This window comes from Chrysochloris asiatica, unplaced genomic scaffold (assembly GCF_000296735.1).
Source record: "Chrysochloris asiatica unplaced genomic scaffold, ChrAsi1.0 scaffold00314, whole genome shotgun sequence".
In the NCBI taxonomy this organism is placed as follows: domain Eukaryota; kingdom Metazoa; phylum Chordata; class Mammalia; order Afrosoricida; family Chrysochloridae; genus Chrysochloris; species Chrysochloris asiatica.
Genome location: NW_006408832.1, coordinates 1,161,744 through 1,174,318, shown reverse-complemented (window position 1 = coordinate 1,174,318; position 12,575 = coordinate 1,161,744). Strand labels below are relative to the sequence as shown.

At 48.2% G+C, this 12,575-nt stretch overlaps 1 protein-coding gene across 1 annotated transcript in view; it reads right to left on the bottom strand.

Moving 5' to 3' along the window:
• Positions 1–12,575, bottom strand: part of FARP2 (FERM, RhoGEF and pleckstrin domain protein 2) — a 74,016-nt gene that overhangs the window by 29,677 nt on the left and 31,764 nt on the right. The window contains exons 2-7 of the mRNA XM_006875233.1: positions 6,880–6,984; positions 6,201–6,243; positions 4,649–4,727; positions 2,477–2,574; positions 1,342–1,456; positions 608–755 (exon numbers count right to left, since the gene is read on the bottom strand). Of these exons, the coding sequence (XP_006875295.1) occupies positions 608–755; positions 1,342–1,456; positions 2,477–2,574; positions 4,649–4,727; positions 6,201–6,243; positions 6,880–6,984 (588 nt within the window). The remainder of the gene's footprint in view (positions 1–607; positions 756–1,341; positions 1,457–2,476; positions 2,575–4,648; positions 4,728–6,200; positions 6,244–6,879; positions 6,985–12,575) is intronic.

Sequence of the window (12,575 nt, the reverse complement as noted above, 5' to 3'; positions counted from 1 at the left end):
GTTGAAGAGCAAAGATGTCAGCTTGAGGACTAAGGTGTGCCTGACCCAAGCCATGGTATTTTCAATAACCTCATATGCATGCGAAAGCTGGACAGTGAATAAGGAAGACCGTAGAAGAATTGATGCTTTTGAGTTATGGTGTTGGAGGAGAATATTGAAAGTGCCATGGGCTGCCAAAATAACCAATAGATCTGTGTTGGAAGAAGTGCAGCCAGAGTGCTCCTTGGAGGCCAAGATGGCTAAGCTTCGTCTCTCATACTTCGGACATACTGTCAGGAGGGAACAGTCACTGGAGAAGGATATCATGTTTGGTAAGGTGGAGGGTCAGAGTGAGGGGCGCAGACACGGGGTTACATGGTGCCTGAAGGAGGGGTGCAGACACAGGGCGCCACATAATGTGCCAGTTCAGGTGCAGGCAAATGCAGACAGACGGGAGGGCTAGGGGTGGCCGATGAGGATGACTGCTAACAGGTGCAGGGTTTGGGGGAAGAGGTGGTGAAATGTTCTGGAATGAGTCCAAGACTTCATGAGAATAAAAATTTACCAACTTACATCTCTATTAACCCTGCCCTCTGGCCACCCGGGATGCGGCAGACAGCCATCCTACCTGAAAGACGAGGACACCCATGTGGGAAATGGCCAGGTTAATCTTGGTCCCTTCCCTGTCAGAAGCCACATGGAACCTGATGCCATACATCTCCAACTTCCGAGCAATTTCCAGCACCTGGAAATCGGACTCAGCAGGCGTCTGGCCCCTGCAACGAAAGCAGCCCGGCCTATTGCTGAGACAGCCTTGACCCCTGGGAGCTGGAGGAATCCTCAATAGAAAAAGGTTCCTGTCCCCTCATCTGCCTGTGTGTGTGTGTGTGTGGGGGGATCCAGTGGGCCTCAGGATGCCACTGTGCACTGTCTCTCCACCAGCTCCCAGAGACACCTGTGTCCTGGGGACTAGCAGGTCACCAGCACCTGTGCCTCGGTATCCCCACAGCACCTCTGCTGCTCTTCTGTCTGCCTCCTCCTCCAGCTCCCCGGCCCCCTTCCTCTGAGCATGCGGCATACAGCAATGCAGGAGTAGCAGCCACCACGAGCGTTTCTTCCCTCCGCCCGAGAGCTCCTCCCATCACGCAGCTAGTGGACAGCGTTATTGGAGCTACAGAAAACTGCTCACACTCCACTGAGTGAGAAGATGGCCCGTGAACGAGGCAAGGGTTGCAGCGGACATCAGGGGCCCCAGGCTCCTGGCATGGCTAGGGAGCGGGTTGCCACCTGAGCCAGCCAGCACCAGCCCTCCAGTCCCACCTGTGCCCTGGTTGATGTGCTATCTAGTTGTAAGAGACTCACGTGTGTTTCTGGTGGAATTCCAGCAGCTTCTCCAGGGAGCGCACCTGGTCAGGCAGGTATTGGTTGGCTTTGAGGTGTTCTCGGTCTAGAGTTTCATCATAGTCTCCTATTTCCGCTGAGAAGGATAATAAAGTCAATTAATCCTAATGGTTAAGTAGACTATAAATGTTTATAGATGCAAATGTGTAAACAAAAGTATAAAAATTATCCTAGATATATACTAAAATATTACAAGGGTACTTCAAAAAGTTCATGGAAAAATGGAATGACAAATTTCTACAAAATTATGAAGCCCCTTTGTACATCCCTAAGCCCGAGATTCTCAGGATAATGTATGTGAATTAACTCTGTTTTCCTTCAGGACCCCTGGGATTTGTTTAGACACAACATCTCTTGCTAATTTCTCATATTTGAGGGCTGTGAATGGTTTTCAAATGTTGTAAAGCTCCACAGTAGGAAACATTTGAGTCTCTGCTCTGGAGCAGGACAGCGACAAGCACACGGCCCCGTGCAGCCCCCGCGGCTGAGGAGCCTGCTCTCAGCTGCCCGTCTCGCCAGTCTCCGCCAGTAGACAAGCAGTACTGCTGAGTGGAAAGCTACAGCTCCAAAAGCTACTGTGACTTTGAGTCCAGCTGAGTCCACTCAATCCGCCTACTCCTGGAAGCCCTCAGAGCATGCAAGAAAAGTCTACAGGCCCCACACAGCAAGATGGGGCATGGGAGCAAGTGTGCCACCACAGAGGGTGTGGCATGGGAACGAAACCACATCTCAACTCCTCAAGCTCCTGCGCTTTCCACACTGCATGTAGGAGGCCCGCAGGGTGGGGCTGCACCCAACCTCCAGCCCCTCCTCGGCCCCACCCCTCAGCTTGTTGGTGGGAAAGGTTCCCACACACTTCTGAGCCAGCTCTCACTCTGAAGGACCTGGAGGGAAGGGCGGGCTCTCTTTCCTCCCAGGTCGGACAGAGTCTGGTCAGAGATCATGGACGGCTGACAGGAAATGCACACACCAGAGAGCCCTCACACAGGGATCCTGGCCTGCGCCTCCTCGTCCAAAGCTGAACACACAGCCCGACACGCCCTCTCTGAGCCCCGCTCTCACTGCACTGTGCCACCGTGGCCGCGGAGATACTAACACTGCAGGAGGTGAGACGCCAGGAGGGCCGCCGTGGTGTCGCTGCAGGTCAGCCGCCCCTCCAGCAAATCCCTCTTGAGTTGCAGGGCAAACAGGTACCTACAAGAGGGTGGAAGGCATGACAGAGGTCAGTTCCAAGGCCAACAGTCCTCCAGGGCAGGAGCACAATGGACCCTAAGACAGGGTGGGGCCCATGGAGACACAGGCCTGAAGACAGAGTCACAAAAGGCCTTTCATGCAGTAGCAGCTACAGGCAAAGGTCAGACAAGGGCCCAGTAGAGCAGCTCCTTCCAGGAGGAGGCTTCTGTCACACACACAAAACCGCATCCACCAGTTTGGAAGAAATAAATCAACAGTGTGAAATGTGGCTGTGTACAGATGAGAGGCAGTCTGAAAATGTTTACATGCTCATCCACCCGTCAACTTTTATGCATCAGGTGCTAGCCTTCGAGCTGGAAACAGTCGTGGACGAGACTGACCCTGTTCTCCTTGGAGCTTACACACCAGAGCACGTTACTAACAGTTTAGGACATTCTCTTGAAATTCAAAATGTGCAACTGCACTTCCATGAATTTTCCCTGCAGAAATACTCCCTTGAGTTTCTAGACAAACCAGTTTAATTACAGCATTAGCACGGGGCGAAATTAGAAGTAATTTAAATATGCTTTAATATGAGAATGATGGAGTGATTAGGGGACAGTCACATACAAAGTCCGTTTGAACCACAAGGCTGGCAGTTCAAGCTCACCAGCCACTCCTTGGAAACCCTATACAGGGTTGCTTTGAGTCGGAACCAACTTGACAGCAATTTAATAGAATAATAGCATACACACGAATGTGAAAAGATGTCTGTGACGTATTATTAGGTGGGGGAGAAAACCCCCAACAATCTACAATCCAACGCAGAGAGGTGGAGCGTGTTTTGTGGAAGAAAGACACAGCTGTGGTCTCCGGAGCGGAGCAGACACTTGGCTGTGAGGGGACGGTGTGAGGACCCTGAGGGGAATTGTCACCGCTCATTCAACACAGTCGTTTTTCTATTATTTAATTTCACCCCCACGTGTACCTCTTCAAAAATACACACTTTCAAAGGACCTCTCTGCATACAAATGGGGAGGGGTGACTGTAAAACTCACTCCCAGAACAAGTCCTTAGACCTGCTCCCATCACTCCCACAGACCTGGCTGCTCAAGTGCTCAGGCTGTGCTTGTTGAAAGAATGAATGAGCCTCAACAAGTCTTTTCTTCAGAAGGAATCTTTCAGAAGTGCTTGTTGGCAGCCAAGCTCACCCAGAAAGCCTATTTGGTGCCACTGGCACTGGGTCTCCTCCCCTGGATGGAGGCTGTGCCCCTTTAGCTGGCAGCCAGCAGTAACGGGGTACCCCAACAAGCAGCAGACACTGCTCAAGGAAGAGCTCCCGCCACACCTGGGGCCTGTTTCTGGACCCACTGAAGGCCACAGCTGTTCTCACCAGCTCCCCCATCAGCACGCACACTAGTTCCCCTCTGTCTGATTTCTGACCTGGGATTTCAGGCTGATTTTAAGATGTTGCTTTCTTATTATGGTAAAAATTGATACATAAAAATACAAAAAAAGAAGTCCACAGTTCTATTGACAAGATGAAATAGTGTTACTTTTCTTCCAATAACTTTAGCAAAGACTCCATGCTGAATTCCAAATAGTAGCCCAAAAGAACACACTGAAGTCTTTCTACCCACTCTCTGTGTAACGTCCTTCTGCCCACAAAGCATACCTTGCTGATATGGAAGTCACTACATGAACCCCCAAGCATTTAATGGCAGTGCAGAATACAAGTCCAACATTGCCCTAGCACCCCAGTTTTAACTCTCAAATTTGCATCACAAAGCTTTCCTCCCAATCCTACTGGGGGTGGGGTGTGTGTGTGTGTGTGTCTGTGTGTGTGTGTGTGTCTGTGTGTGTGTGTGTGTCTGTGTGTGTGTTTTTTGCAAGAGTCAAGAACCAAAAGCTTCCTTCAACCTCTATGCTCACGACAGTTCTCATGCACACATGTGAGGCTCATTCATTCTTTCAACAAGCACAGCCTGAGCACTTGAGCAGCCAGGTCTGTGAGGAGTGAAAGGTCAAAGGTCAAAGGTCAAAGGTGCTGTAAGACCCCTGCACACGCAGCCTGGGCTCAAGTCCCACTATCTACCTTGTGTATTCTTCTTGTAGCTGACCCGGGTCAGGTGGGAAAAACTTCACAGCTAGACGAAACAATGCATTCTTTGGCCCTAGAACAACAAAAAATGTAAACTTCACAAAACGAATCCTGATACTTTCTCATTCCATATATTTATTATATTGTAAGCAAGCTAGTGTTTTCTGTTAGAACAAATCTCTTCAAATATGACGTTAAAGTATTTCCTGTGCATGAAATGATCTGTTCTAAATACCAATCACATAGACCAAAGAAAAACATAAAAAATCGGTAGCCAGGAGACAATTAAGACAATCCTAAAAACAAGCCTAAAACTGCACGTTAAAAACGAATATATATCCTTTTTAGTTTTTTACTAGGCTTTGTTTTTCAGATCCGTTCCGATTCAGAGAACAGCATAGCCTTTGTGTGTAGTGCCCGAGCAGGCCCCTCTCCCTCCGAGCGGCTGCCCTGTGGAGTATGACGAGACATGATTATGAGATCAAGTCCACAGCTCAAACCAGGGTCCACTCTCGGTGCTGTACGGTCCTGCAGGTCTTGATAAACACATTATGACACGTGTCCATCATATTGGTATCATGCAGAATCGTTTCACTGCCCTACAATGCCCTGAGCTCTACTCCTGCTCATAATTTTGGATTAATAAGCATAAATTTAAGTAGACTATTAGTAAGAGGCCCTGGTGGTGCTGTGGGTTAGGCATTGGACTGTCAACAACAAGGTTGGTGGTTCAAACCCATTAGCTGCTCTGTGGGAGAAAGATGAGGCTGTGTGCAGCCATCAAGATTTATCATCTCAGTAAACCCGGACAGGGTGGCTGTGAGCTGGAATGAACTTGACGGCACTAGGTTTTCTGTCTTCATACTATTAGTAGCAGTAACAATACAGGAAGATTGTTTTTGAAATTCCTATGCATTATATAGCACATATGATATACTAGGGAGCTTCAAAAATTTGTGTGAAAAATGGAATTAAAAATGAACCGTCTGAAGTTGCTTTGTTCTAGTATGTTGAACTGGAACAATTCGATTACTATGAAGAAAAGGCCTCAGAGTCATTCATTAGCTGCTCTAGACACAGTATGTTAGCTCTGTTGACATTTTATAATTCCACAGCTTGTCGTTTACACAAAGAAGCAAAAGGGGTTTTTTTGCTAACATGCATGGCTCTTGAGATGGTGTACAGTAAGTTACTCCCCCATACTGTGTCCCCGTGCACTCAGTCCTAACCGGCATTACACGGGCTGTCACTGAAAACGGAACAGAGAACCATCAACACAATGACACCTCTAATTACAGCTCCGTTGTAACTATAGAACAGTTTCCACTTAAAGGCGGAATCCCAGCGCCTCCCGATGACATAAGAAAAACCACACACTGATTTCTGTTTACGGGAGAAGTAATAAGCTGACGGCAAACAGCATTCAGGTGACATATGGGTGTGCCCGTTGGTGGTGAGGAGCACTGCGCCCCCCAGAGCAGGCTCATGAACTGGGGGCATTCAGGAACAAAGCCACTTAAATGAACAGAATTTCAAAAGGACTCACTTCGTACTTGTTTAATGACGGGCTTCATCGGTTCAAGCCAGATCTAGAGAGGATTTAAGAAAAGAGATCAAAGCCATGAACGTTCTCTCAATTTAGTAAGCATTATAAAATACAAAAAGTATTTTTGATCTAGAGAAATGTTTGTGTGGCTGGCTCTCGGCATTGACTGGCTCCAACGATTTACTGTTTAAACACAAGTGTGCACTCTACTTTGAAGGGCGAAGCGAGGGGCCGCTCTCCAGCAGCGCTCCACGGGAGGGTCTCCGGGCGCCCCATGGAGCCTCTGTACCATGTTAAATCGTAAGGCCACCACTTTGTGAGGTTCCATTTCACTAGTGCTGTGAGACGAGTAGCAGCCACCCAGTACAGCACTGGTAACTTCTGGAGTTAGGCACGTGTGTAAACGGATGGGTAGGGTTAGTGAGGGTGAGAATTCAGGAGTTCTATATCAACACATGAAATCTCTGAACACTGACTTTGACAGTATACAGCGGGCCAGGTATAAAGTCCCTCCGTCCGTGGCCTCAGGTTCTGAGAGCGCTTTGACAGGAAAGGTGTGCCAGGTATCAGCCCCACTGTCAGGTGGCACAGCCCCGTGTCCCCTGCCTGTGTGCACCCACCCAGACACTCTGCACCATCCCAAACTGTGTCAGAAGCACAGAGAAACAGCTTCACATACCCAGCATGTCTGGATGTTTTGGAACTCCAGTCCGAAGTAGTCAGACTCCACCAAGTTTAGCCGTGTCCACACCTGAGTCAGCAACAGCTGGCCTTGGCATTTAGGCTAGGACAAGACAGATAAGAAAAAGTACAGTGAGGGGTGGGGGACTTTACACAACCACTGTCCACCCAGAACACCCATGAAAGCCACGTTCGAGCCTCTTTCTGCTGTCCAGGGTACAAAGGAGATTCACAAACTACACAAAGCAAAGAGCCTGAGGCATTTTGTGATTCTCAGTCTATTTTCACTCTTCTTTCTCAAAAAGTTTCAGCTACAGAAATGATTCCTCATTTTGGTGAACATTTTATCATACCATTTTAATGATTTTACCAGAAAACGGACTCTCATGAAGACCTGTTTACCAAGCTCCCCATGAATGATAACATATTTCATCTCAGCCACTGAGTAAATGTACAGCCCCCATGCCCCCTAACTGCTCAATCTACAACCATCGCACCCCCAACCACTAACTCTACAACCCTTGTATCCCCTAACCGCTGAGTCAGCCTACAGCCCTGTACTCCTAATTGCTGAGTCGGAGTGATTCCTGAGGAGCCTGTCAGACTAATTCTAAGAAAACTGCAAGAGCTGCCAAGGAAACTGAATAACAAAACGAGGAAAGCCTGGCTGTGTCAGATGTGGAAACTAATGGAAACTAGCAACAGTCATTGACTAGAATTCAAAGGCTTGCTGCTGGTCCTGGTGATGCACACAGATCAAGAGAACAGACAGGTGAAGAGAGACATCGGTCTGAGGAAAGACCAGATTCCTATCCGGAAAAATCGGGCTGTACCCGTACCTCACAAATCTCTAAGATGAACTTGTCGTTAGGTGCTGTCGAGTCAGTTCTGGCTCAGAGAGACCCTATGTACCATGTACCACAGAACATCCTCACAATTGCTGCTGCCACTGTGCCAGTCTAGCTTTACCAAGCATGCTGCCCTTCTCCAAGAACTGGTCTTTCCTGACAATATGTCTGAAATATTAGGGACGAAGTCTGGCCATCCTGGCTTCTAAAGGAGCATTTGACTGTACTTCTTCCAACACAGACTGGTTTGTTCTTCCGGCGGTCCATGGTACCTTTAGTATTCTTCTCCAAGACCATAATTCAAATGCATCAATTCTTGTACGGGCTTCCTTATTCATTGTTCAACTTCTGTGTACATATGAGGTTATTGAAAACACCACAGCTTGGGTCAAGCACACCTTAGTCCTTAAGCTGACATCTTTGCTCTTGAACACTTTGAAGAGGTCTTGTGCAGCAGATTTGCCTAATGCAATACGGCCTTTGATCTCTTGATTGTTGCTTCCATGATTGTTGATGGTGGGTCCAAGCAAAATGAAGTTTCTGACAATTTCAACTTTTTTCCACTTGTTGTTGTTGAGTGCCATCAAATCAGTTCCGACCCATAGCGACTCTGTAGGGTTTCCGAGGAGTTTGAACAACTGATCTTGCAGTTAAGGGCTTTTCCTACAGTGCCACACCCAGATTCCTCAATTAGCCACTTACCAAGATGTTATTTATTGCTTCCGTGGGGAGGAGTTTTGTTTTCTTTACATTGAGGTGCAACCCATACCAAAGGCTGTGGTCTTTGATCTTCATCAGTAGCTATTTTAAATCTTCTTCACTTATAGCAAGCAAGGTTGTATCATGTGCATATCACAGGTTGTCAGGGACTCTTCATGCAATTCTGATGCCACATTCCTTTCCATGTTATCCAGTCTCAGTTATGTGCTCAGCAGACAGACTGAATCAGTATATGGGGAAAGCACACAGTTGTGGCCACCCTTTCCAAATTTTAACCCATTCAGTGTCCTCTTGGTCTGTTTGAGCAACTGCCTCCTGATCTCTGTGCAGTTCCTCATGAGCATAGTTAAGTGTTCTGGAATACTCATTCTCTGCAGTGTTATCCATAGCTTGTCAAGATCCACACAAAGTTTGTGTGTAGTCAATAAAGCACAAGTAAACAACTTTCTGGTATTCTCTGCTTTCAGCCAAGATCCATCTGACGTCAGCAATGATCTCCTTCTGTCCACGTCCTGGTCTGAATCTGGCTTAAACCTTTGGCAGTTCCCTGTCAATGTAATGTGGCAGCCATCTTTGAATTCTCTCCAGCAGAATTGGACTAGCATGCATTATGAATGATACTGTGTGAGTATTAATGAAGCGAAGTGGTCTTGTGCCTGGGCAAGAGAAGTTGCCAGTCTTACCAGGAGGCCTGAGTAATGGGACAGAATGGAGCGGACCACCACGAGGCCACTGGACGCCTTCACATACATCTACAACTCGTAGCCGAGGCTAACTGCTTTAGAACACGTTAAACCCTATTCTCAGTGAGTGACACCGTGAACAAACTAAACAGAAAAATGGGCCGAAGGAAGCCTGCTGAGGAAAAGGAAACCACAGATGGCACTAGATAAGTGAAAAGGCTTCCCGGCCCTGCAGTCAGAGACATACAATGGGCCCTGTCCGTGGAGTCAGGCTGACCGCTCACACCTCACGGGAACAGGTGTGCTCACGGGGAGGGAGCCAAACCAGTCCTGCCTCCCCAAAGTCCGACTGTGCATGATGGAGCACACAGTATTCTGTGCCTTGGAGGTCTTTTACGTCACAGCCTAGAGCTCCACCCCACTGGCCCTATTAGAGCGAGCACGCTCACGAGGTGACCGTGCTTCTTGGGCTGCATGACACACGTGTGAGACACCTCTATGGGCTAGATCACAGGTGTGGGCTGTTAGGGTCGTGTTGAGGCACGTGTGAAACACCTCTACGGGCTAGATCACAGGTGTGGGTTGTTAGGGTCGTGTGGTTGGGGTGGGGAAACAGTGGCATTGAGTTATCTGTGACTCACAGAGACCCCATGTGTCAGAGCAGAGCTGAGTCACAGCCTCTGTAATCCTCACCAGATGACCGTGGGACTGGGCAGTTCATTAATAATGCAAATAAGGTCTCTGGAAGCCTAACAAGGGGACTGGTCAGGTTACTATCCAGCTGGGTTAATAGTGAGCTACAGGCAGACGGGGAAACTCAGTATCACCAAGAAGACACGGGAGTGGGGCCTGGGGGTCCCTGTGCTGGGAACCTCCTAGACCCAGGTGGTGGTGGTGGTGTGCTGTGGAGTTGGTTCTGACTCATAGCGACCCTGTATAGGATTTCCGAGGGTATGAATCTTTATAGGAACAGAAAGCCTCGTCTTTCTCCCATGAAACCACTGGAAATTTCAAACTGCTGACCATGAGATTAGCTGCCCGATTCGTAATCACTATGCTACCAGAGCTCCTCCTAGAGCCAGGAGAAGAAAGAAAGAAAGGCATGGAGCGTGAGACAGAGAGAGAGAGACAATGGCGAGAAGCATTCATGGGCTGGCATTCCCAGCCCATGAAGTGTAAAAGCTGAGCATCTTCAGGCAGGAGGCTTGCTGGCAGAGTGGGGTGTCTTTGGGCACCTGGAGGCACGTGGCTTCCCCACCCCTGGAGCTCAGAGTTACATGGCCCAACGGCAAGGGGTGGGAAGAAGCTGTCCTGATTAAGAACAAAGGTTCTGCATTGTTTCTGTTACCTCCTTACTAAACCCAGTTATTGTGAAAATTGTCTGGGAGTTCTGGGTAGCTACTGTCATAAAGGAAGTGTTGATAAAGCACTGCAGGATAATGCACTGGACGGCAAGGCTGGTGGTTCAAATCCACCAGCTGTTCCTTGGAAAACCTAGGAAGGGTCACTATGAGTCGGAACCGACTTGGCGGCACGTAACAACAGCAACAAGTGTCATGAAGGAGACCGTGCATGGGAGGGGCAAGAGGAGGTGTTCCTGACTGACACCTCATAGGGGTCAGCCTGTCCCCCCCACTGTTAGAGCCCCAGGGCAGTTCGGTGACTGTGACCTTTCAGAAGTCCCGGGTCAGGCCTTTCTTCTGAAGCAGTGCAGATCGTAGCTAAATAAAAGGAAGGGTGCATGGTTGACTATGAGCAAGAAAAGAAGTCGCAAAAGTATGTTTCTTGCCCTTCTCGTCTGTTGCCGACTCACTTCCAAAAAGTACAAACGACCACGGCTCTGAGGTCACTCATCTCTGCTCCAAGTGGACTAGAGCCAGGGATCTTCTCAGGGGGCCTCCCAGCACATTTCTGTTCCATGTGACGGTGCTCGGGTGTGAATTTCGGTTAGAACCCTGGGTTCTGACCCTTGCAATGCTGAGCCAGGCTTTCCTAGTCTGCATAGTAAATGCCGCCCCAGCCCTGAGCGGTATCAGTGAGGACATACTGACCGCATGTGTGAAATTCAAAGGTGCTGCCCATTGTCCGCACCCAGACCGCCCAGCACCTCCTGGAGGGAGCATGTTCACAGTGGCAGATGCTCAGCTAGCACAGGCTCTGGGAGACTGAGGGTGAACGTCTCCTTGTTGTGAAGTGCCGTCAAGTCAGTTAGGACTCATAATAACTCTGTGCAAGGTTTCCGAGAAGCGGCTGGTGGGGTTGAACCGCTGACCTTGTGGTTATTACTAAAATGGAGATTGAAAAACAGTTTGTTGTTCAAGATTTCCATCTTTACAGCTGGTCACGGTGTTAAAGGCCTTTTCCAAGTCTGGACATAAAGCATATTGTTAAAAACTCACTTCCACAGAAGTACCACTAAAGATTTTGTTTTGATGAAAATAAGCTACAAAAGTTTGGCCAACAAAGTACTTCTTTATTCTTTGTCTGAAGCACTGTGGGAAAATTCTTCTCGAAACAGCTTGATTGCGTCCTTTAGCTTGTTTGTTTCATGTGCCCATTTCCAGATCATTTGCCAAATTCTAACTCCTCCATCCTTCTAGATGCCCACGCCTATTATTAAATTCCTATTTTGACTTCTAGCATCATGATTTATGGTTTTTCTTGTCTAGGGATGAGATCAATTCCAAATTTCCCTTGCTAATACCATACTGAGGGCCCACAGGAAACTGAAACTGCATTCATTTTGGATTTCCCTAAAGGTCATCGGCATTTCTGATAAGCATTTCGCTCCCCGGCACACTCCCCAGGTCTGCGGTTCTCAGAGATTCCTAAACCACACAAGGCAGTCTTCTCATCCAATTAGCACCAAGGCCACATGGACTACTGCTCCATCCCAGGAAAGGGTTCTAGGTGGTAGAGGGGATGTAGTGTCATAGAACTAGACTAAGATTCTAACGAATGTGGGAGTCAGTGTGACAAACTCTATGTCATGTGCCCTAAGAATACAGTGTTTCAAGGCACACAACAGAAAAAGCCTAGACTGCCCCAAACAGACTGCTGGGTGGGTTGAAGCCAAAAAGGCCACTTCCCAAGGGGAGGGCAGTTCCATCTCCATCGGGATACAGCTGCTATGAATATCTCTGTGCAAATTCCCATAATGCTGATATCCAAAAACAAAACTTACAGGAGATATAAAAGAGAGAGAGAGAAAAACGGTAAACATATTACTAGTTGGAAGCTGGAGTCCTGGTGTGGTGCTATAGGGTAAACATTGGACTGCAAGGTCAGTTTGAACCAAAAGGTTGGTTTAAACTCACCAGCTGCTCCTCAGAAACCCTAGACAGGGTCGCTATGAGTTAGGACCAACTCAGTGGCAATTAACGACAATAAGAAGTCAGAAGCTAAGAGTCCCACAACGGTTTAGGGCTTGGCTGCTAACCAAA